This window comes from Phoenix dactylifera, unplaced genomic scaffold (genome assembly GCF_009389715.1).
Source record: "Phoenix dactylifera cultivar Barhee BC4 unplaced genomic scaffold, palm_55x_up_171113_PBpolish2nd_filt_p 000416F, whole genome shotgun sequence".
NCBI classification, from domain to species: Eukaryota; Viridiplantae; Streptophyta; class Magnoliopsida; order Arecales; family Arecaceae; genus Phoenix; species Phoenix dactylifera.
Window position 1 is genome coordinate 347,005 of NW_024067856.1, and position 25,395 is coordinate 372,399.

The window sequence follows — 25,395 nt, forward strand, 5'->3', positions numbered from 1 at the left end:
TGCATCGATAAAAAACCAACAAAAAGTAAACGAAAGAACCGGGGAAGCCGAAGCGGAGACTAGAGAGGCAGACCATACCGTCCATCAAACACTCCACCCACGTATATAAAGTGCCAAAATGATCGCGCCTCTGGAATCACCGCGTTCATCGCTCCCTCCATCTCCCCTCCACTTCCGAATCCAAAAAGAAAGAAAAGGAGAAGATACAAATTTAGAAGAAAGGCACAAGGAGAGATAGAGCGAAATACAGAGAAGAAAAAGAGAGGGAGACGAGGGTTCGGCGATACCCTTTCCTTTTTCTTGCCACACCACCCCTCCCACCTCTAGTCGAGGGCGGTGGGCGCAACGGAGCCCATTTCTTCTCCCATTTCCCCTCGCCTCCTCTGACCTCCACCTTCAATAAAGATCCATCCAGGAATCGTGGATTGGACTGGTTTGAGTTGGATTTTCTTGATCGAGAGGATATCAAAAGATTCTGAATTCTTGTCTGTCTTTTTAACAATTTTCCCCTTTCTTGCGGGCTGAATCCAATGTCGGCTGCTGGAATTGTTTGCAAGAGAGGCAGGGCTGCGTTGGGATTCCATTCGAGGTCCGGGTGGGCAGCATTGACGGGCGGGAGTCCCCACAGCCTCTTGCCGTCTGATCGTTTTTCATTCCCCAGCCTTTCTTCCTCCGGGGATTCACAGCGTTGCATCTCTCAACTCGTCAAGGGAAAGAGGGCCTTCCTTCTTGATACTTTGGCGCTGGTAGTTTATCAGTTTGCCCAATGATCTTCAATTTTTTTGGGTAATAGTATGAGAGGAATGGTTTTTAGATGCACTCAAGGTGTTTAATGTTTTGTAGTTTAGAAGATTGGAGGCGCAGGGAGTCCTATCAAAGCATGCGGAGGCAATCACATCTACTATTACTCAAGTTTTGAATGATAGCTTGGATAATGTGGCCCAGACCTTCGTATCCAAGGGAGAGATGCAGAAGGTTTGAGATTTGATGTTTTTTGGGTGGTGGTATCTTGGGTTTGGCAAATTCTTATTTATTATTGTGGTTAATTAACCTTTTGTGCAGAGTGAGATGACTCAGGATTCCAATCTCTCGAAATTCAAGTCCCAGGTGCAGAGTTCCCAAGTATGATAACCTTTCCTTTCTTTGAGTGTGCTTTCTTTAAGATCTTGTATGTATTTTATTTAAGCAATATTATTAGCCTTGTATGAATGGAACTAGTTCTAGATCGATATTATGTCAATTTTGAGTTTTGCAATGATCTATCATTTATTGTTTTGATGAAAATGAGCAAATATGGCAGAACCTCTTAATACACATATTAGATTTTTGACACTCTACCCAGTTATCACTAATATTGCAACGTAAATGAAGGAAAAATAAAAGAGTTTGGTGATTGATACTTCTGTTTTAAGTTCTATATTGAGGAGAGCAGGAGCACTAAACTAGTATAGACTTGATATTGCAAGTGGAGATTAATTTAGGCCTTCTTATAATAAGGTGTGATGGAGAGTACATTTTGATTAATTAATAAATTTCCACAGGCTGAAAATATCAAATGAAAAAGATAGTGCTAAGTTTAAGAATGGAGTTAATACAAACGTATTCCATATTAGTATCAACTCTTTTAAAAAAGATCTGCAACACAGCAACCTTTATTGGAACATAAGGAAAAATATAACATGACATATGATAGATATAAAACTTCATTAATTAAGTAGGCTAGGTGCCTACCTGCTTATTTGCTTGCCATATCCCAAAAGTTAGTAGTGAAGACTCTCGCTTTATGTTCTATGGAAGAGAGGAAGATGGCAAGAAATCTTCATTGAAATAAAGTTTTGATTTTCACACTAATATAACATCATTGCTAAAGTCTATTAGGATGCCAAACAATACTAGAAGGACAAGAGTGTTCAAAGAAATAAAGTTTTGATTTTTCACACCGGTATACATCATTGCTAAAATCTGTTAGGATGCCAAACAACATGGGAAGGCTAAGAGTCTTCGATGAAATTATTCCAAAAGTTAACTCAAGCTAACCAAGCTCAGGAGGAAACCAACTGCCATTAACTTGATCCATCTTTGAGAGCAAGCGTTCCCTTTAACCACAGCTTTGTTGTTATTGGTAAACTTAGTCAGTTAGCCTCCTTGCACATTTGCACCTATAATAAGTTTAAAAGAAACAAATATTTCTAGGTATCTTCAAACTTTTAAGTTCTATGGTGGCTTAACTAATTTGCGAGGGCAGGGGGCGGCGGGGAGGGTCAGAACTTAGGTATGATTTGGCAAGTCTTCTAGTTCCTGAAGTAATGTGCTTCCCTTCTTCCCTCAACAACAATACATGTGAGAACATGATATAGTACACAATTATACTTATTAGTTTTTTATTCATTAGAGGGTGAGCATGTAAAATTTAACTCTTTGAATTAAAATCTTTGCTCAAAGGTTTAACAGACTTTCCCCAACGAGCTATGTCATTGTCCTTCCGAAGTATACACTTCCCAAGTTATTCTTCGACCAATAGAGCAAGTACCTATACCTATCAACTTGCAAGTCTAGGTATCATAGTGGGATCTTATCTTGCTTGAACTTACCTTGGCCATGTATGGAGTATCAATTGTTAGATTTTGATTATAAAAGTCAACACAATTGTTCTATTTAGTCTTTTTGATTTCAGTTATGCTGCGAAGCTAGTCCTGCATTTATGTGAAAAGGCATGAATGATCATGCTGTAGGGTGAGTATCTCTATGTGGATACTTAATTGGCTTTCTTTTTGAAAAACTAAAGGTCATTTTCATTGCTTATGTAGCGTTCGAGCGTGGCATTAGTTTAACAAAGGAAAGACAATGATGTGAGTGGAACAACATATCACTTGATTGAGATGATATGTTGAAGACAATGGAGAGAAAATAAAGAGAAATAGTTTTTAATTTGGGAATATTGGTTTTTTTTTTCTCTGGATATTCTATTGTTATGTGCATTCTCCCGTGACTTAGTGAAGTTCATTATTTAGAGTTTTGAATTTTAACTGAGCGAGGTTAAGCAAGCTTTTGTGAAGGGAGGACTAGATTCTGCTGCAAGAGTTTCTATTGTTTTATGGCACATAAAAAGGTGCCCATGCCAATCATAATGTCTTAATTTGGTTACATATGCATTAACCATAATCTCCACCCCACCACTAGGATTTTTTTCTTAAAAAGTAAGGGTGCAACATCACACTAATTCCTTACTTAAGCATTTAAGCTGTTTTGATTGATGAAGATGAGATCTAAGAGCCAAAACCTAGCTCCCATCATATGGGTTTAGTTCCATGAATTCCTATTAGCCAGTCATTCCAACTAGAGTTACCTATTGTGTTAATTCAAGTTTCTTTAATTCTTTTTTCACTACTTCCTTTCTAATTTACGTAAAAATTCTAATACTGAATAGATTATCAGAAATGACCTTTTTTGAACCTGTGCATTTGGGAAAAATTTTATCGAATTTAATCATACATTAGATTAGTAATAAAGCACTAATTCTTTCCTTAATGAGCATCTTTATTTTATATCCAGCAACATGGCATCAACTAATCACAAACAGATGCTTCAATTTCATAAGAAGAGGTTTAAATCACTATAACATTAGGAATAAGATATGAAGAGGCACTTTCAAATTTGAAAATGTTGAACTATCTAACATGACAAATAGATAACGTTAATAGATAACGTTCATAGTGAAGAGGTTGACAATTCGTATAGTTCATCTCCAACATTTTTAAGATTGAGAGCACAATTTGAACAATTAAGGGAGTCAATTGAATTGGATTGTGATCAGATTGCAGATTGTCATATTCTTTCATATTTCTGTTTTGCGTTAAATAAAGAATACTAAAGAAGGAAGGTTTGAAATGCCATATAATGCTGAACACAATCATCCAACTATAAATGAATGCAAGTTTCCGCTAAGCATTAGAGAGGGAGTGGTACTGCACGCCATGTTGCCTTGTATCAACCTGTATTGACATGGGTGTATCCTCCGTGCCAGTGAACTGAGTAGATTTGTTGCATGCAATGTTCTGTATATTGTACTAGTACATGACCTACATGGCCCATAGCGAAATATTTCAAACTTCCTTACAATAATATGAAAAGCAAGAAGCATGATTCAATTGTAGTTTGAATAATTAATGGGTTAGATACTAGCATAATTAGACTTTCCACCCTATCTCGACGTACTTGTGTCGACACGACAAGGCGCAGGTATCTGTATGCGATATGAATCTAACATATCACCAATACCATTAAACTAGTTGTCTTAGAAACTGAGGGTAGAGATGGAGAAGGAGAGAGAATGTAGGTGGATTTCTTGAATAAACCTGAGATAGAGGTAGGGGAGAGACCAAGAGAAGGGGTTGTGGGGCACCCACCTGGATGAGTTGGGCTGTTTGTGTCTTGATTAGGTTGACAATGTTGACAGTGGATAGAGGAGATCTATAATTGATGAATTCGCTTGAGTGAAGATAAGAGGCCATGGTATGGTTTGAAAGAGACGAGATAGGGGAATAGGGAAAGACATAAGATTAGAGTTTGGTTTAATAAGAAGATATAACTCGCATGAGCTCGAAGGAGGCATTATGGCTTATTGTGATTGCATTCATTTAATTGGATAGATTGAGTGCTAGTCACTATTTCACATATAACTCATTATTCATAGGTTGTTGATTCGAATATCCTCTCCAAGCCTTTTTTTTTCTAATTGCAATTTATTTTCTGTCCTTGCTTGTGTATAAAACAAGGACTAAGTTTGTACAAAATGTGCATAGCTGTGTATACAGCAAGTGCCTATGCAACATGTACTAAAAGCTAAACAAAACATGGTTAAAACAATGTGGACCCATGTACTTGTTGCCAGTTTTATATTATTTTCACTTGAGTCCCTGTATTTTAATATTTGGGAATAAGAAAAATCCAACCTCTACATAACTTGCGGCTGGCACTCAATTCCAACCTCTCCATATGTACACACATCCATGCACACATGCATGCATACATACGTGCATACATATGTATGTACGTATGTATGTACATACATTATATATCATGTCCAAGAAATAGGCACCATGTTTGTTAGTTATTGAGTATTGTTAAGTGCCCTCAAACACCATGTTTGATTATTGAACGTAGTTAAATGCCATCATATAAGTCCATAGGATTTCTAAATTTGACCTAATATGTCTGTAGACATGGACTTACTTAGGACTGAAAAAATATATAAAATTTGTCATCACCACCATCATTTGTTGAGATATTTGATATGCAAAATTGCCATTTCTTTGGTTTCCTGATGAGCGAAGTTTTTCCCCTATCCATCAATTGAACTTACAAATAAACGGGATGCTAATATAAACATGAACAAGGCAACAAAATGCATCAACCCAATTCAACTTTGAGGTGGAAAATTATAGAGGATGGCAGAAGAGATGTGAAATCAATTTTAGGTCTTAGATCTGAAACAACTAGATCACTTTTCTTTTTAAGTTGAAAACTCTAAAGAGTTTGCTAATACTATGTTTTCAAAGCTTATTGATGATGATCTGGTTATCATAGAAGTCAGAAAAAGGACCCTAAAATTGGTGGATGATCTAATTGCTTTCATATGTAATGACATGACCTGGATTTGGATCTCACAATCTGATGGATCATGGATTTGGTTCTTACAAATCTGATGGATCATATATTTTATGATCCAGATCTTATGTTCCAAGTCAATCCTCATCCAGGGGTCTGCTGAAGACTATTTTGATCATGGAATGCCGTACCGGTACGGCGGACCTTGATTTTGATCCATATTGTATGATCTGAATTGCATATTTTAACTTCCTGACATACTGTTCATCTCTGTAGTATACGTATATCTGAAATTTTATTTCATTTATATAAGAAGAAAACAATGGCCTATGATTTTGAAGAATAAATTACATAACTTGCATGCAATGAAGGGCTTAAAATACTTAAAAAACCAACAAAATAGGGCATTCGATTAGGAAGCTATAGTTTCGAAATTTCAAGGAAAGCAAAATTCTGGTTTGAAATTTTCTATTGACCTAACAAATCAAGATAAATGGTTTATGGTTTGATTGATGTTTTATGGCATCATGGAGCTGGTTAAGTTATAGATTGCTGATTTTGAATACAAGGTTGGAATTTGAAAATATGGGATAACAATGTGTTGTTTTTTCATATAGATGACAATTTGCATTTATTTGAAGCTCTAATCATATGCCATCCTTTAAGAACTCCATGAGTTCTAATCAAGGTCCGCAGTACCATAATTAGCATCCATGGCGGTAGGCCGACAGTATAGTACCATGCTGTGCCGTTCCGGTGTGTATCAATAAGAAAAACCGGTGAAGGAGCGGGAGAGGGAGAAGGAGAGAGAAGAAGAGAGAGGGGAAGGAGGGAGAGGGAGAGGGAGGAAGAGTGAGAGGGAGAGGAAGAGGGTGGCGGAGAGAGAGGCAGAGAGAAGGTGAGAAAGCGCTTTCGAAACCCTCTCTCTCCGCCTCTCTCTTTTTGCTGCCCTTTTCCTCTCCCTCTCTCCCTCCCTCGTGATTTCTCAAATTGAGGGGTAGAACCGTACCGGTCCACCCTTGGTACGAGTTGATATGCCCTGAATCGGGTGGTTCCGGGCAATATAGCCAATCTTGGTTCTAATCATGGTATGCGTACTGTTGCTGGTGGTCCAAACCGAGAACGATTGGCACAGCGGTGTGAACGGGGTTCCCTTTGAGTTGCTTTGGTTACGCTCCGCCCTCCGCCGTGAAACCTGCAAGCAAGCCTCGCACCACCACCGGGGTAGTGGGGGCCCTCCAACGATCAAGTCAGAGGAGATCGAAGGAGAAGGAGAAGGAGAAGGTAGCAGGTGAGATGATACTCTGGAAGATATATCTTACCCTCCCCCTTCCCCTCCAGCCTCATATATATCAGGCTGGGAGGTTTTTTCGGGGATTCGTCATCGTGTGGCACGATGGGGCTGCCACTGACATGGCCGTTACAGGGCGTCGTGGGGCAGCGCTGGGTACAGCCATGGCAGGACATAGTGGAGCTCCGCTTTGTACGGCTGTTACAGGGGATCGTGGGGCAGCGCCGGATACGGCCGTTGCAGGGAGTAGTGGAGCAGGGGGCCGCGGCGTGCCTCAGAGGAACAGTCTGTTGTTGTCGAGAGATTGCCGACTCGGGGTCGGATTGCTGGATCAAGGGGCAGCCGACTCGGGGTCGGGCTGCGGAGCCGAAGATATCCGACCCGAGGTCGGATTGCTGGATCAAGGGGCAGCCGACTCGGGGTCGGGCTGCGGAGCCGAAGATATCCGACCCGAAGTCGGATTGCTGGATCAAGGGGCAGCTGACTCGAGGTCGGGCTGCGGAGCTGAAGATATCCGACTCGAGGTCGGATTGCTGGATCAAGGGGCAGCCGTAGTCTTCCTGGGCGCGCGTGCCGGTCACGTGGGGCATGGTGGCTAAGTTCCCCCGTAACACGTACCATACCAAATCGGACGGTACCAGACATACCGTACCGTACCAGTTTGGTACCCATATCGGTGGCGTACCGACCATCGGTACGCCAAAAAAATTCTGTACTATACTGTACCGACACTATGCTAGTGTGGCATTGGTACGGAGTTCGGTACTAGTACGATAAACCTTGGTTCTAATCATCATGACTCAAGGGATCACCATTTTGAAGATCAATGTGTCATTAATCATGCTTGTGCTAATCAAGGGCTGACAAATGGATATGGGATACCATGCCAACACTTGGCAGTTATCAACACCGAGAGATTTTTATTTTTGGGTGTCAAAATATTCATAATTAGCACATGAAGATACACTATATTATTGTATATCTTTTTAACATAAACTGATTTGAACTGTATTTTATTTACGTAAAGACATGTTTTACACAATTTATTTTGGTTAATACATACAAAAATTGGATCATCAGTCATCCCATTGTTTCTAGAAACAACCACCTAGGTATCTGAGTTAATTTTTTGCATCATATTTGAGCTTGGAGGACGAGATTGATTTGTGAATTAGTATTGAAGAAGTATTGAATGTTGCTAACTTGTTACATCCTATCAACCATTTACATTTTATTTCATATGTGAAGTTTCATTTTTGGATCAGAACTTCATTTCAGATTTCTTCTTATGTTTCTCTTCAGCTAATCATTTTTAATCATTTAATCATTCTTGATACAGGGCTGATTGATGATTAACACAATATCATTAATTTATCATGCAAATTAACAATGCACAATTATTTTTACAGACAACATACTGTAGGTGTTGTATGCATTCCCCTTTCTTTTTACTCACCTAATCCTGGGCTGCTTTGGTGCTCCCTTTTGTCTATTTTTTTCTCTTAATGCTCTCGTTTTTCTCTATCTTTTTTTTTTTATAACTCTCATGAGAATTATCTGCAATTAACCCAAACTGGCTAATCTGAAATTAGTCTTAGAAAATTCTGAATCCAGCTATTCTTTGTGGGGCTGCATCAAAACCCCTTAAGCTGCATTTGGTTTCGGAATAAATTTGGATGTGATAAGAAAAAAACTATCCAAGTATTGTAGAAGGGATGGGCCTATTCTACGAGATAAGGGTCTTTTTGATGTTTGGTTGGACGAATAAGTGGGAAGCTGTTGCCCAGAGATGGTCACCCAAGAGGGGGGTGAATTGGGTGTTTTAAAAGCTTTTGACTAATTAAAAATAAAACACACGAATATATGCACTAAAGTAAAGAAGGAGGAATAAGAAAGGTCAATCGCAAACACAAGGTTTTATAGTGGTTCGGAGCTTCCACTGCTCCTACATCCACTCCCCAAATCACCTTTGGGAATTTCCACTATAATCCAAGATTACAGTACGGTAGTTTTGCGAGTTCACTACCCAACTCGTTGTTTTACACCGGGCTCACAACAAACCCTAAAACCCCCAATTTCACTTAGGCTTGGGACGCCTTTCCCTTGTTCCAAGTCCCTTGACTGGAACAAGCACCACAATGAAAGAGTTTACAAAGGAAAAGTAAAGCTCTAAAAAGCAAATATGACAATTATGAACAATAGAACCCGGAAGAATCCTTTTGCCGTTGGAAGCGTGAGAAATGTTGATTCTTCCGATGTGGACCGCGTAGGGTTGAGTGTGAGCTTTGAATCCCGAGCGTACGAGAGAGGTTGAGCTTGAAATCACTTGGGAAGCTTGAAAACACTTGATTTCTTCACTTGAATGCACTCACTCCCTTGAACTTTTCTTTCTTACTTTTCTCTTGAATGATCTAACTTTGGGTTGGTGAAGAGTTGTTGAGAAGCACTTAAGAGGTCCCTTTTATAGCCCAAAAAAGCAAATATAGCCGTTAGAGACAAAGTAAAAAGGATTTGAAATTCAAACCAAACCTGAAAAGCTGTCAGTCGCGTCCCAGGCGCTCCGGGGACGTCTCCGCTTCAATGAGAGACGTCTCGGCTACAAGATTTTACTTTTTACGTTGTCTGGGGTCGACTCGGCACTTTAAGGGGACGTCTCGGCTTGTTTGTACTTTTTGAATAGGGACGACTCCGCTGCTTTGGGGACGACTCCGCTTCTTTATCTCTGAAAAACATGTCCTCTGGAATTCCCTGAGAGAGTCGACTCCGCTCCTTCAGGGGACGTCTCGGCTTGTTTGCACTTTATGCATGGGGACGACTCCGCTGTCTCAGGGTCGACTCCGCTTCCTTATCACCGAAAAAACCATTCTCTGGAAAACCCTGAGAGAGCCGTCTCCGCTATCTTGGGGACGACTCGGGAAGTCTCCTTTTTACTTGCGGGGACGACTCCGCGTACAGTGGGGACGTCTCGCGCATATCTCTTGAAAATTGCCTTTCTGCCGCCACTGAGAGAGTCGACTCCGCTACTGAGAGAGTCGACTCCGCTAGCGCGGGGACGACTCGGCAGGTGCCGGGGACGTCTCCAAGTGTCCCAGTTCTTCCTGTTTGTGCCAGAGACGTCTCTGAAACTATCCGGAGACGTCTCGGCTGTCCCTGATCTGTTTTCTTTAACTCAAAATATTCTTCAATAAATTCATAAAAATTATGGGAACTTGCCTAGACATTTCTTAACAATATTCTCAATTAATCACATGAATTCCTCAATTAAATTGTTAAGATAAATGGAATTATACTCTAGTGTTTTGTATTCATCAAAATCCATTAGGGGGTCAACAATCTCCCCCTTTTTGATGATGACAAAACACTGAGTATATGCAAAAATTTGAAGTTTAAACATATACACAGTATTTGATTAGATGTACAAGTATAATATTTTGATTAGAGCTAGATACAGTGTGCATAATTGCATGGGATTGAACTTTATAGCTCTTAAGCAATTTTAGCATATCAACTGAATTTGAATCAAGTTAAAATGAAATATTGATGCTGAATTTGAATCAAGTCAATATTCTTCAAATTTATCTTTTCTAAATCAACTTTGGAGTATGATTATAAATTTTGCATTCCATATTCAATATCCATATTGGTTCTTTCTATATATCTACTCCTGGTTTTTTCTATATATCTACTCCCCCTTTCAATTATATCTACTCCCCCTTTCAATATCTCCATATTCAATATCTACTCCCCCTTTTTGTCATCAACAATGAAGGGGACAAATTATCATTAGGTGCTTAAAACTCAATTCATAGTATAATATAATTAACCACACAAGGATATTCAAGTTATCTTTATTAAAGAGTTCAGCATTCATTTTACTCCCCCTTTGATATTCAGGTTGTGCTCCCCCTGTTTCATATGCTTTGATAAGTTGTGCCAAATTTGAATACATAATGTATATTATGAGATTCTTATGACACATCAAGAGGCACATTCATATTTACATAGACAGAGTTGGAAATGTACACAGGGTTGCAAAAGAAATTGTATGTCATTCATATGTCATTGTAAATCTTCGAAGTCAGTACATAGTCAAAAGAAGAAATCATTACAAGTATTGATTTCTAATACAAAAAGTGTTTCAAAACAGCCTAGGATTTACAAAAAGAAGAGCCTGCAAAATGTCCCTCATCGGCGACGTTGCTCATGGGCCCTACCAGCTGTATTTTGTTCATAAACCTTACAAGCTGCATCTATGAATGCATTGATGGAATCCATGAGGGTCTTAAATTGATCTCCCTGTGACTTGTGGAAACCTGCCACAAGTGCTTCAAACTCTATGGTTGCCATTTCAATTCTTCCTCTGAGTTGGGCAACCAAGGTGCCCACGTTGCCATCTGGTTTTGTCAGCTCTTTGAGACTCTTGGAAATGCTCCTCAAGCTGTCCTTGAGCTCTATTGATCTGATGGTTTGGGTGGCACCCACACCCATTATTTCTTGTGTTGTAGCTTCAATTTGACTTCTAATATCCTTCATCTCTTGTAGAAGCCCTTCATGTGAAGCTCTGATGGGGGCCAACTCTGTAGAAATCATGGATCTCATCTCCTCCCTCATCTGCTGGCAAATGGCAGATGCTAAGGTGCGCATCTGATCCTCTGACAGGAAGGTGGGCCCACTAACTGGAGGAGGTGGTGGCATGGATGTGGAAGGTCCAGCTGAGCTGGAGGGTATATCAGGGATATCCAAGTGGCTAGGCGGAGGAGAGTGATGGTCAGACTCATGATGTGGGTTCTCGGGCTCTAGGATTTGGGCTTTTCTCTTTGGTACCTTCACCCACGACCCATCTATCTTATGAAATTCCATTCTTCTCATTGTGCCCTCATTATAATAGTCGGTGTTTCTCAAGGGCTTTGCAGGTTCATTTGTTGGAATGGGAACTTTGAAGTGTTTGAAAACTAAGGTAAAGATCATGCCGTAGGGTAAACTAAACCTAGAATACCTATGACATAGGGCAATGTAGTTTAGCATAAGTCTAGGGAGGTTTAGGGGTATCCCTAGTAGGATATGGTGCATTATAACTAAATCTTGCTCCGAAACAAAATCGAAGCGACCGGTTTTGGGAAATAGGACCCGGTTGACAATACTTAAAAGAAGTCTCATCTCTGCATTTAGGTCCTGGGAATTGACAACATCAAGAGGGCCGCAGTCCTCTCTTCCTAAAAGTAGATTTAGGGCTGATTCCCTTTGGGGATGTGAGGTTGGAGCCTCACCGTCCTTAGGGATTTGTAAGACAGTGGATAGGACATCTTCATTGACTTCTACTAATGTCCCTCGGACATATGCAGTGTACCCTATGTCCCCTAAGGCCATATTGCTAAAAAGTTCTCTAACTAGGCCGGGGTAGGTCGAGGTATTGAGGGTACAAAAGTGCTCCCACCCTTGGGCTCGGAGTCTCTCTCCAATAGAGAACCCCTCATGATCTAAAAATGAGAAATCTATGTACCTTCCGGTCGTGACTGTGCGATTTGCACAGGAAATAGTCGTGGTTGGCGGAGCAACCGGAGGAGACGGCGCGGAGGGTTCTTCCCGCCGTTCCTCACCGTCGGCCGCTGCCCTAGGTCACCTTCCACGGGTCGTCCTAGCCTTCTTTGGTGCCATGGATGCTAGGGTTTGTGATGGAGAGCAAACGGAGGCTAGGGTTTTTCGTTTTGGTCGGGGATGAAGGAGAAAGCTCGGGTCGGCTCGAGCTATTTCGACCTATTTTAAAAGCCCTCATTCGGTCTCCGAGACGTCTCCACGACTAAGGCGAGACGTCTCCCCTGGGGGGACGTCTCTGCGATTTGCCAGAGACGTCTCCGGCACTGAAAAATTTCAGACTAAATTCTATCTTCTCCCAATTTTTGTTTAATCACCCTAATCAACATGATCTCTTTTGATAAACTTAGAGTGAATTTGTTTGTGATCCTCCCCCTTAATGATACATCCTATAATAATTTGATAATAATTTTTGAATTATTAATATTGAAATGAGGAATGTTTGACCAAATTTCGAATACCTATGAAATAGGCTCTGAAAATATCTCCATGAAGAGTCCAAGGGAGGGTAACCATCCTCCGAAAAGTCAAACAGTTCGTCATTTAGCTTACATGAATTCATGTTTTCACTTATGTTTACCTTGAGGTTGATTACTAGTTTGCGCAGCAAAACAATGCAATACAAGTTCAATTCATTTGCTAGGATCATACAAGCTCAAAGCATTCCTTAAGAAGTTGAATCTTTCTTTACAAAGGGGCTTTGTAAAGATATCAGCCAATTGATTTTCAGTACATACATATTCAATCATCACATCATTTTTTCAGCACATGATCCCTAATAAAGTGATGCCTAATCTCTATATGCTTTGACTTAGAGTGTTGGACATGATTTTTTGTTAAATTAATTGCACTTGTATTATCACATTTAATTGGTATATTATCCATTTTGATACCGAAATCTTCAAGTTGCTTAATCCAAAGAACTTGGGCACAACAGCTTCCAGCTGCAATGTACTCAGCCTCAGCTGTGGACAAGGCAACTGAATTTTGTTTCTTGCTAAACCAAGAAACCAAATTGGCACCCAAGAATTGACATGTGCCACTTGTGCTTTTTCTGTCGAGTTTGCACCCAGCAAAATTAGCATCGGAATAAGCAATTAAATTTATGTCAGATTGTTTAGAATACCATAAGCCTACATTAGATGTCCCTACTAGATATCTAAAAATTCTCTTAACAGCTTGCAAGTGTGATTCCTTAGGACATGCTTGGTATCTAGCACACATACAAACACTGAATAATATATCTGGTCTACTAGCAGTAAGGTAAAGTAGAGAGCCTATCATACCTCTGTACAATTTGCAGTCTATACTTTTACCTTTTTCATCTTTGTCAAGCTTGCAACTTGAGCCCATTGGTGTGCTGATTTCCTTTGCATCCTTCATCTTGAATTTTTCCAATATTTTCTTGATGTATTTGGACTGACTGATGAAGATGCCCTCCTCTGATTGTTTTATTTGTAGCCCAAGGAAGAAGTTGAGCTCACCCATCATGCTCATTTCAAATTCTCCCTGCATAAGCTTGGCAAACTCTTGACAAAGACTGTCATTAGTAGCACCAAAAATTATATCATCCACATAAATTTGTACAAGCAATAAGTCATTTTCTTTTCTTTTAATAAAGAGGGTTTTGTCTACATTTCCTCTCTTAAATTTGTTTTCAATTAGGAAATTACTTAATCTTTCATACCATGCCCTAGGGGCTTGCTTAAGGCCATACAATGCTTTATGCAATTTATACACATAATCTGGATGTAAGTGATTTTCAAAACCTGGAGGTTGTCCTACATAAACTTCCTCCATTATATAACCATTTAAAAATGCACTTTTTACATCCATTTGATAGAGTTTAAAATTCATGAAGCATGCATATGCTAAAAGTAGTCTAATAGCCTCTAACCTAGCAACAGGAGCAAAAGTTTCATCAAAATCTATTCCTTCCTCCTGATTATATCCTTTGGTCACTAGCCTAGCTTTGTTTCTTATTACTATTCCATCTTCATCTAGTTTATTTCTATATACCCACTTGGTGCCTATGATTGAAACATTAGGGGGTCTTTTCATTAGAGTCCAAACTTCATTTCTTTCGAATTGGTTTAATTCCTCTTGCATAGCATTCATCCAATTATCATCTTTTTCAGCTTCTTCTAGTGATTTAGGCTCTATTTGTGAAACGAAAGCAAGATAATTACTAGTGTTTCTTAAAGAGGATCTAGTTCTTATACCTTGTGAAGGATCACCAAGGATTAGATCCTTTGGATGACCATGTGCATACCTCCATTCTTTGGGAAGATCTTGATTTCTTGATGGAGGTTGATCTTCTTCATCTCGCTGATTTGTATCTTCTTTGATCTCATCCTCATGTTGTTTGTCTTGAGTGGAGAGTTCCTTCATTTGGTCTTCAAGTATACCTACATCACCATCTTCTTCTTTTCTAGAAGAATCTCCATTAGTTTCATCAAAGACAACATGAATGGATTCTTCAACAACGAGAGTTCTCTTGTTGAAGACCCTGTATGCTCTACTAGATGAGGAATAACCTAAGAAGATCCCCTCATCTGATTTAGCACTAAATTTACTTAGATTGTCCTTTCCATTGTTCAAAATAAAGCATCGACAACCGAAAACATGAAAATAACTTATATTAGGTTTCTTACTTTTTATCAACTTATAAGGTGTTTTCTTTAAGATGGATCTAACTAAAGCACGATTTAAGATATAACATGAAGTATTTATTGCTTCAGCCCAAAAATACTTTGGTAGATCCGATTCGCACAACATGGTACGAGCCATATCTGCTAGTGTGCGATTCTTCCTTTCTACCACCCCATTTTGTTGGGGTGTCCTAGGTGCCGAGAAGTTGTGATTGATACCATTTTCTTCACAAAATTTTTCAAAATACTGATTTTCAAACTCGGTACCATGATCACTCCTAATTGCTTTTAGTTTAAGATTGAGTTCATTTGAAACCCTATTATGAAACTTGATAAAAGCGGGAAAGGACTCATCTTTGTGTGCAAGAAATGAAACCCATGTAAAACGTGAAAAATCATCAACAATTACAAGACCAAATTTTTTACCCCCTAGACTAGCAGTTCTAGTGGGTCCAAACAAATCCATGTGAATTAGTTCTAAGGGTTTTGATGTTGAGACTATGTTCTTAGACTTGAAAGAACTTCTTGTTTGTTTCCCTAATTGACATGCAGCACAAATTTTATTCTTTTCAAAGTCTATTTTTGGTAGTCCTTTGACTAGATCCTTTGTAATTAATTTTGAGATTAAATCCATGCTAGCATGCCCTAACCTACGATGCCATAACCAACTAGTCTCATTGACTTTGGGATTCATGGCTACAAGACATTGGCCATCCTTCATGGTGAGATCATCAAGATCTACCATGTAAACATTTCCATGCCTATGTCCTGTGAGTATGATCTCATTATCAATTGGACTACTAATTATGCATAGTGATGATTCAAATGATACTTTAAATTCCTTGTCACAAAATTGACTTATACTTAATAAATTATGTTTTAGTCCATTGACTAACAATACATTATCAATAAATGAGGAGGGTGATATGGAGATTTTACCAACACCAATGATTTGACCTTTGGCATTGTCTCCGAATGTGACTACTCCTCCTTCTTTTGATTCCAAGGTGACGAAGAGACTCTTGTCACCGGTCATATGCCTTGAGCAACCACTATCAAGATACCACATTCTCTTTTTGTTTCCGGCTGCAAGGCATACCTGCAAAATGATCATGTGAAGCTCTTAGGTACCCAAGTTTTCTTGGGTCCTTCGTGGTTAGTGTGGTTGGTTCCCTTAGGCACCCATACTTTAGTTATGTTTTTAGCTTTCACAAATGTACTCTTGTTAGTTTGGATCTTTCTTTGAATACAAGAGTAGGCTTTATGTCCATTCTTCCCACAATGAAAGCATGTAGGTTTTTCAGTTTTTACATTTTTTGCTTTTACAAAGAAATTTTTTAGGTATTTTTGTTGTGTGTTAGTTTTATATCCTAATCCGGCTTTATTGAAAACAGCTCTTTGATTTGAAAGAATAAGATTTAATTTTTCAGAGCTTTGTGTGAATTTTTCAACAATTGGTTTGTACTTATGTACCTCATTCTTAAGATTCAAATTTTCTTTAACTAGTTCTTCCTTATCTTTTTTAAGGGATTCAACATTTTGTGCAAGTGAGGTATTATTATCGAGTAGGGATTTTACTTTTAGATTTAATTCCTTAATTAGTGTTTTTGCCTTTTCATTTTCAATGCTAAGTTTTGAATTTTTGATTTCTAGGTTAGTAGTGTTAATATTTTTAACGTTCTCCTTTTCAATTAATATGTTTTCAAAATCTTCCTTTAGTTTTTGATTGGAGGCTTTTAACTCTTTATTCTTTGCTCCTAACATACTACAATCACCCATAAGTTCTTCAAAAGCTTCATATAATTCTTCTAAAGTAAAATTTATAGTTGGGTTTTGACATACCTCGTCGTCTTCGAACGCCATGAAGCACAAATTGGCGGTCTCTTCCTTCTCTTCCTCGGAGGATGATGTGTCACTATCATCCCATGTTGCCTTCAATGCCTTCTTCTTCTCCTTTCCAAAATTCTTCTTTTGTTGAGGGCATTTGGAACGAACGTGTCCCGGTCTCTTGCAATCATAGCATATGATTGGATCTCTTTCTTTTTCCTTTTCTTTTTCCCAATCATTTCTCCCTCCAAATTTCTTTCTTGGGAAAGGTTTCTTTCTTCTCATGAATTTTTTAAACTTCCTTACTATCAAACCCAAGTCCTCATCTTGGCTTTCTTCTTCACTCTCACTACTCTCTTCTTCACACACACTTGAGGTAGCCTTGAGTGCGATTGTCCTTTTCTTCGGCAACTCTTCTTCATGTTGCTTCATTGTGAGCTCATGCGTCATCAATGAGCCCAGTAGTTGTTCTAATCCCAAAGTGTTGAGGTCTTTGGCTTCTACGATCGCCGTGACCTTTGCTTCCCATGCTTTCGGCAAAGACCTGAGAATTTTACTCACAAGTTCTGGGTTAGTATAAGATTTACCCCAACTCTTTAGACCATTAATTATATCGGTAAAGCGAGTAAACATGCATGTGATGGTTTCATTGGGTTCCATCTTAAACAACTCATACTTGTGAACTAGAATGTTCACTTTAGACTCTTTGACTTGATTTGTACCCTCGTGGGTAACTTCAAGCCTATCCCATATTTCCTTAGCGGAAATACATGTGGAGACTCTATTGAACTCATTTACATCTAGAGAACAAAATAATGAGTTCATGGCTCTAGAATTAAGTTGAGCCATCCTATCATCATTCTCATCCCAATCCTCCTCAGGTTTGGGAACTCGAATGCCATTAACCATGTGTGATGGTTCTTGTGGTCCCTTGACTATAACCCTCCACAAGGCATAGTCTTGTGCTTGAATGAAGATTCTCATTCTAGTCTTCCAATAGGTATAATTTGTCCCATTGAAGAGTGGAGGTCTATTGGTTGCTTGCCCCTCGGCAGGAACATTGTTAAAGGGTGTTGCCATCTAGATCTTTGGCTAAGACGGTTAGGTCTTTCAAGAAATACACAGAGCACCTGCTCTGATACCACTTGTTGCCCAGAGATGGTCACCCAAGAGGGGGGTGAATTGGGTGTTTTAAAAGCTTTTGACTAATTAAAAATAAAACACACGAATATATGCACTAAAGTAAAGAAGGAGGAATAAGAAAGGTCAATCGCAAACACAAGGTTTTATAGTGGTTCGGAGCTTCCACTGCTCCTACATCCACTCCCCAAATCACCTTTGGGAATTTCCACTATAATCCAAGATTACAGTACGGTAGTTTTGCGAGTTCACTACCCAACTCGTTGTTTTACACCGGGCTCACAACAAACCCTAAAACCCCCAATTTCACTTAGGCTTGGGACGCCTTTCCCTTGTTCCAAGTCCCTTGACTGGAACAAGCACCACAATGAAAGAGTTTACAAAGGAAAAGTAAAGCTCTAAAAAGCAAATATGACAATTATGAACAATAGAACCCGGAAGAATCCTTTTGCCGTTGGAAGCGTGAGAAATGTTGATTCTTCCGATGTGGACCGCGTAGGGTTGAGTGTGAGCTTTGAATCCCGAGCGTACGAGAGAGGTTGAGCTTGAAATCACTTGGGAAGCTTGAAAATACTTGATTTCTTCACTTGAATGCACTCACTCCCTTGAACTTTTCTTTCTTACTTTTCTCTTGAATGATCTAACTTTGGGTTGGTGAAGAGTTGTTGAGAAGCACTTAAGAGGTCCCTTTTATAGCCCAAAAAAGCAAATATAGCCGTTAGAGACAAAGTAAAAAGGATTTGAAATTCAAACCAAACCTGAAAAGCTGTCAGTCGCGTCCCAGGCGCTCCGGGGACGTCTCCGCTTCAATGAGAGACGTCTCGGCTACAAGATTTTACTTTTTACGTTGTCTGGGGTCGACTCGGCACTTTAAGGGGACGTCTCGGCTTGTTTGTACTTTTTGAATAGGGACGACTCCGCTGCTTTGGGGACGACTCCGCTTCTTTATCTCTGAAAAACATGTCCTCTGGAATTCCCTGAGAGAGTCGACTCCGCTCCTTCAGGGGACGTCTCGGCTTGTTTGCACTTTATGCATGGGGACGACTCCGCTCTCTCAGGGTCGACTCCGCTTCCTTATCACCGAAAAAACCATTCTCTGGAAAACCCTGAAAGAGCCGTCTCCGCTATCTTGGGGACGACTCGGGAAGTCTCCTTTTTACTTGCGGGGACGACTCCGCGTACAGTGGGGACGTCTCGTGCATATCTCTTGAAAATTGCCTTTCTGCCGCCACTGAGAGAGTCGACTCCGCTACTGAGAGAGTCGACTCCGCTAGCGCGGGGACGACTCGGCAGGTGCCGGGGACGTCTCCAAGTGTCCCAGTTCTTCCTGTTTGTGCCAGAGACGTCTCTGAAACTATCCGGAGACGTCTCGGCTGTCCCTGATCTGTTTTCTTTAACTCAAAATATTCTTCAATAAATTCATAAAAATTATGGGAACTTGCCTAGACATTTCTTAACAATATTCTCAATTAATCACATGAATTCCTCAATTAAATTGTTAAGATAAATGGAATTATACTCTAGTGTTTTGTATTCATCAAAATCCATTAGGGGGTCAACAGAAGCGATAAAGGGATGGAGTAGATTGCTTTTAATACGCTTCAAATTTGGTCGTGATATGGATTTAATGACATGGACAAAATTGACCTCCCGCTTTTGTATATTTAAGAGAGTGGATAGAAACAGGGGAGGGATAATATGGTATTTGGGCGATACGGTGGAATGGTAGTCCTGTGGAATTGGCTTATGATGCAAGTGGGAGGGATATCCTCTGAGGCATCATAAGGATGGAATAATCCTATCCTGTTGGCCCAAAATGTTGTTTGGGTTATCCCTGCACTTATGCAGCACCAAACACAACCTAAGGGGATAAGAATATTTGACTACCTTTCCTGCTCCTAAAGTGCATAACATGCCAATCAATTTTTTTTAAACGTTAGGCAGAAACAGTAATTAATTTTGCAGCTGATAAGGATGAACAAAAGAACACCCTATCTGTAAATGGTTTAACATTGCCAAACAAAAAGACCTGTTTAAAACCAGTAAAGGTGAATATTGAAAATGAGATATAATTTTTGACAACATATTTGCATTTTATGGGAAACACTACACCACATGTACATATGGAGGAGTTCAACATGATGATTGATATTGCTCTTACATATCTTTTTTCTCTAATCCAATAAAATGGTTCTATATTGGTATTGTAGACCAAATTGCGGGTCGTTTCTGACATTATTATTTGCGTTGAATACTGCATTTGATAGTGGTATTTTGATCTTTTGAACTGAATCATGCAATGCAAATAAAGGAACCATGATGTGTATTAAAAAGAAAAGGGTGATAAAATGATCATAATAAAGGATTGCACGACATTGTTGTTTTTGTGCTCTAGAATTGGGTCATGGTCCTCTATATTTGCAAGAAAGCCTTGGGATGAAACCTATATTACCTGATAAAGGTGTGTGAACTAGATTATGAACATAGAATTGTGCCTAAGAAAGGATTTAGGCTAGTATGATTTTGGTTTTTCAGTTTTTATCATGAAATATCCCTTGACAGTAAGTGCTTTAAAAATTTTTCCCAGCATACAATCACAAACCTGTTTTATCAAAGAAACAACTAGCTCTAATTATTCAACACTAGACTTTCCTTCTTAGGGTGATATGGCTTTTGAAATTCTACTCCTATATGCCTTCTTTCTATGCTTTCGGTTCTTTAGTGTTATCATATTCAATCTAGAATGATCTTGGTTAAGTTGAAGTTATAGCATTTAGGTTCCATATATCATGTTTCAGTAATTATATATGATCATGTGGCTCTTAAGATGACAATCACCATATAGGTGTTCTTTTTTCCGTTTTGGAAAACAGAAAGGAAAAAAGAACAACTATTTGCCTTTTATTGGACTTAGTGATCTAAATATCACTCCAAAATTAGTCTGCTCTCTATCTTTTTATCAGATTGTTAGGAGTCTATTAAGGATCTACTGGTGCCAAACTATGAGGGCTTCTGTGTTTTTTTTGTATTTTTTGTAAAGTTCATAAATGGGATGTAAAGGTGCTCGTACAAAGTCATTACTGGGTGCCTGTTAGGTCTCATATTAGTTGCTTATTTGCAGTCCTTAACCTCAAAATGGGGCTTAATTATGTGTCCAGCCAGTCCTTCAATTCAGAGTTTTACGGCTGCCAATTCTTTAAATGAGGGCTTCTGTATTTTTTTTGTATTTTTTGTAAAGTTCGTAAATGGGATGTAAGGGATGCTCGTACAAAGTCAATAAAATGGTTCTATATTGGTATTGTAGACCAAATTGCGGGTCGTTTCTGACATTATTATTTGCGTTGAATACTGCATTTGATAGTGGTATTTTGATCTTTTGAACTGAATCATGCAATGCAAATAAAGGAACCATGATGTGTATTAAAAAGAAAAGGGTGATAAAATGATCATAATAAAGGATTGCACGACATTGTTGTTTTTGTGCTCTAGAATTGGGTCATGGTCCTCTATATTTGCAAGAAAGCCTTGGGATGAAACCTATATTACCTGATAAAGGTGTGTGAACTAGATTATGAACATAGAATTGTGCCTAAGAAAGGATTTAGGCTAGTATGATTTTGGTTTTTCAGTTTTTATCATGAAATATCCCTTGACAGTAAGTGCTTTAAAAATTTTTCCCAGCATACAATCACAAACCTGTTTTATCAAAAGAAACAACTAGCTCTAATTATTCAACACTAGACTTTCCTTCTTAGGGTGATATGGCTTTTGAAATTCTACTCCTATATGCCTTCTTTCTATGCTTTCGGTTCTTTAGTGTTATCATATTCAATCTAGAATGATCTTGGTTAAGTTGAAGTTATAGCATTTAGGTTCCATATATCATGTTTCAGTAATTATATATGATCATGTGGCTCTTAAGATGACAATCACCATATAGGTGTTCTTTTTTCCGTTTTGGAAAACAGAGAGGAAAAAAGAACAACTATTTGCCTTTTATTGGACTTAGTGATCTAAATATCACTCCAAAATTAGTCTGCTCTCTATCTTTTTATCAGATTGTTAGGAGTCTATTAAGGATCTACTGGTGCCAAACTATGAGGGCTTCTGTGTTTTTTTTGTATTTTTTGTAAAGTTCATAAATGGGATGTAAAGGATGCTCGTACAAAGTCATTACTGGGTGCCTGTTAGGTCTCATATTAGTTGCTTATTTGCAGTCCTTAACCTCAAAATGGGGCTTAATTATGTGTCCAGCCAGTCCTTCAATTCAGAGTTTTACGGCTGCCAATTCTTTAAATGAGGGCTTCTGTATTTTTTTTGTATTTTTTGTAAAGTTCGTAAATGGGATGTAAGGGATGCTCGTACAAAGTCATTACTGGGTGCCTGTTAGGTCTCATATTAGTTGCTTGTTTGCAGTCCTTAACCTCAAAATGGGGCTTAATTATGTGTCCAGCCAGTCCTTCAATTCAGAGTTTTATGGCTGCCAATTCTTTTAAAATGAGGAGTTCTAGAGCTCCTATTTATTGAGTGGTTTAGTCATGGGATTAGCTTGGTCTATTGTATCATCCACTTAGAGAGTCTGGTGGAAATAGGAACATTGTCCAGTTTATCCTGTTAATAGGCTCTATACTTTTAGGCTGGTCCTGAAATTGTATAAAGAGATCTTTACTTTAAGAAAGAAAGGCTGTGGGCCTCCTTCCTTTCTTCCTCTTTCTTATATTTCTATCATTCTGGATTCTTTTCTCTTTGCTCTTTACTCTTCTTTTTTCTCTTAATTCATTTCTTTTTCTTGTTGTATGTTTCCATCTTTTCCCTTCTCTTATTTAGTTTGCTGTACTGTTGTAACGGAATACAGGACGTTACTGCTGTATTTTGCTGAACATCATATCTGAACAATACTTCTATAGATCTCTCCTCTACTAGTTCTGTATTTAGGTTCAGGGCTCAATTCAACTTTGCTTACAATATCTGCTGAACTGAAGGACTAGGTTCTGTTACAAAATTCATATTGCTGCAGATCTGAAACAGTAAACAGTCATTTATTCAGGTATGAACCACAGCAGATCTGAAGTTCCAAATTATTTCAAGATCATCTCTTCATTGCACCATACCTAATTTGTTACTTAAACCCAGTTTAGAGTTCTAGAGGTAAGTGGCCTCACCTTTTGTTAGTCGTGATCATATTCAGAACATGATTGACACTGCTGCTCTTCTAAAAGGGGCTTTTCATGAAACTCCCATGGAAGTGCTCTGAAGAGAAGCACCTCTCTAGTTCGGCATTTGGTAAGTACAATTTACTCATTTCTTTTAACCTGGATAAAGCTGTTCATGCAAAATACTTCGTAGATTTGTTCTTGTTTATCCCTCTTTTTCCCCAGAGTTATACCACTTACTCCACTGATGCTGGAAAATTGTTCCCAAACCGCACAGGGATTTAGTGGCCCGTGTGGCAGTAGAAAAATTTAGGGACTCCATGTGGGACTTAGAAGATACTTTCTATTTGGTCTTTAATTTTTTATTAGGTATCAAGTTTCCTGAACTTTCTGATCTCTAGAGTTTCTGAGTTGTATGTGATTCAAATCAACTTGTATCTTGAATAGTTTGACAAGCGAACTGGCTTAGAGTTGCAAATTCTTATCAAATGATTGAGCTGCAGCACGGCTTTAGCTTTTAGTCAAGCTTTCTCTTGCTCTGATTCTTTATATCAATGTTTTGGCTGGTTGACTAATCTCAGATCAAGGATTATGCTCTACTTTTTGTTGATTGGAAAATGCATTCTGCTGCTTGTAGTTCTTTCTGGTGACATACAATATCCTGGGGCTAATAAGTAATTTCCATTAACGGCGACATCTTTGATTGGACAAAATTGCTTTTGGGTTTCAATCATTTCTTTGATTGCACAAATTGTAATCAAACTTGTACGATCTGCATAGCTTGTCAGACTGTTTGTTATACATTGTATCTACTTGAACATATTAGAAATTTCAAGATATAGCATATTGTATGTTAACAAGTTATCTGTTTCTGCATTATTGCATGCACTGTTTATTTCTTTAATCATTTTCTAAAGCTATTGTCATCTGGTTGCAGGAGCACCATTTTTCTTTGTTGCAACGCGAGACAGAAAAACTTAAGGGCGATATCGAGAAAATGCGGAGTGAGCTTAGGTCTAGTTTTCTTCATATTACGGCCAGTTTCATATCATGGATGTATGATTAACTGCATTTTTTTTTTGAGTGCTGGTTAAGTCTAAAATTCATTATTCTGGGACAGGTATGAGATCGAGAAAGTTACTGCAGGGCAACGCTTGGATCTAAACCTTGAAAGAGGGTAAGGGAATCTAAAAGCTTCTTATATCTAGCTTAATTGCTGTTATTTGAGTCTTGATTTCCTGTATAGTTTTGATGATACATTTTATTTGGTGATTAATGTATTGCTATATCTTGGGCCCTTCAATGAAAACTGTTCTGTCAATCGAGAAGAGGCTTTCTAAAAGAAAAAAAATAAACAAGGAAATGGCAAATGTCTCAAGTTTTCCATTCAGGATAGCAAATGTCTAGTCCGGGTAGAGCATCTGGATCCAACCATAAGCAACATTCTAGTTTTAGAGCCAGATCTGACTTGTTGGATCTGGTTGACTCAGGTGGGGTCTAGCTAGAATTCTTCTTTTATTTAGGTTGGCCCTGGTCGTATATGATTTTATATATATAGTCAATGCCTTCCCATTTAGAATTAACAGTTTGTTTACCTCAAATTGTAGTATAAGCATGACTCCTTTATTCTTAACTGAACTAATAAATGCAGGCGCATGCGTGATGAATTGGCCAAGCAAAATGCTGAAACTACTCATCTCACGAGCAAGCTTATTCGGGTGAGGTTTGCTAGATAGGAAGGAACATGGAAGGTTTATGTCTTTTATGGTCGGTTGTTTTAACTTGAGTATTCTGGTATTTCTTGCAGGAAATCCATGCATTGAGGGCCCGGTTGGAGGCAGCAAAATATGATGTTATAAAATACTGCATAGGTACCCTTGTGTCAATATCTGCAGTTGGTCTGGCCATTGTCCGCATTCTGATGTAAAACCTTTTTGTTTTTTTTAACCATAGCCAATGAAACAACACGAAATGTTTTTTTGTTTCTGACAATATGGTTGCCAAAAGGCTGTAACATTTTCTAGAAACTTCTCAATGTTCTTACAAGATGTGCCTTGAAGAAGCAGTTCATTGAATTTAGTTTGCAATATTCGTTCAATGTGGTTACCACTTATCATAATTACTTTGGATTTAA

General features: G+C 38.8%; 1 protein-coding gene across 2 annotated transcripts; it reads left to right on the forward strand.

The window, feature by feature from the left end:
* Nucleotides 1-25,395, forward strand: LOC103697552 (protein FMP32, mitochondrial-like). Of its 2 annotated transcripts, none has more exons than XM_039118809.1 (7): nucleotides 1-746; nucleotides 844-975; nucleotides 1,063-1,122; nucleotides 24,199-24,275; nucleotides 24,382-24,438; nucleotides 24,913-24,979; nucleotides 25,069-25,395. In XM_039118809.1, the coding sequence occupies exons 1-7, from the start codon at nucleotides 531-533 to the stop codon at nucleotides 25,186-25,188; spliced, it is 729 nt and encodes a 242-aa protein (XP_038974737.1). In that variant the 5' UTR covers nucleotides 1-530; the 3' UTR covers nucleotides 25,189-25,395. The 2 variants fall into 2 exon arrangements, with proteins under 2 accessions (XP_038974737.1, XP_038974738.1); XM_039118810.1 differs by having other exon boundaries at nucleotides 636-746; nucleotides 849-975.

Coding starts and splice junctions, on each gene's coding strand:
- LOC103697552 (XM_039118809.1), top strand. CDS start 531: ATGTCGGCTGCTGGAATTGTTTGCAAGAGAGGCAGGGCTGCGTTGGGA. Junction 24,439..24,912: donor GATCTAAACCTTGAAAGAGG/GTAAGGGAATCT, acceptor TAATAAATGCAG/GCGCATGCGTGATGAATTGG. Junction 24,980..25,068: donor TCACGAGCAAGCTTATTCGG/GTGAGGTTTGCT, acceptor TATTTCTTGCAG/GAAATCCATGCATTGAGGGC.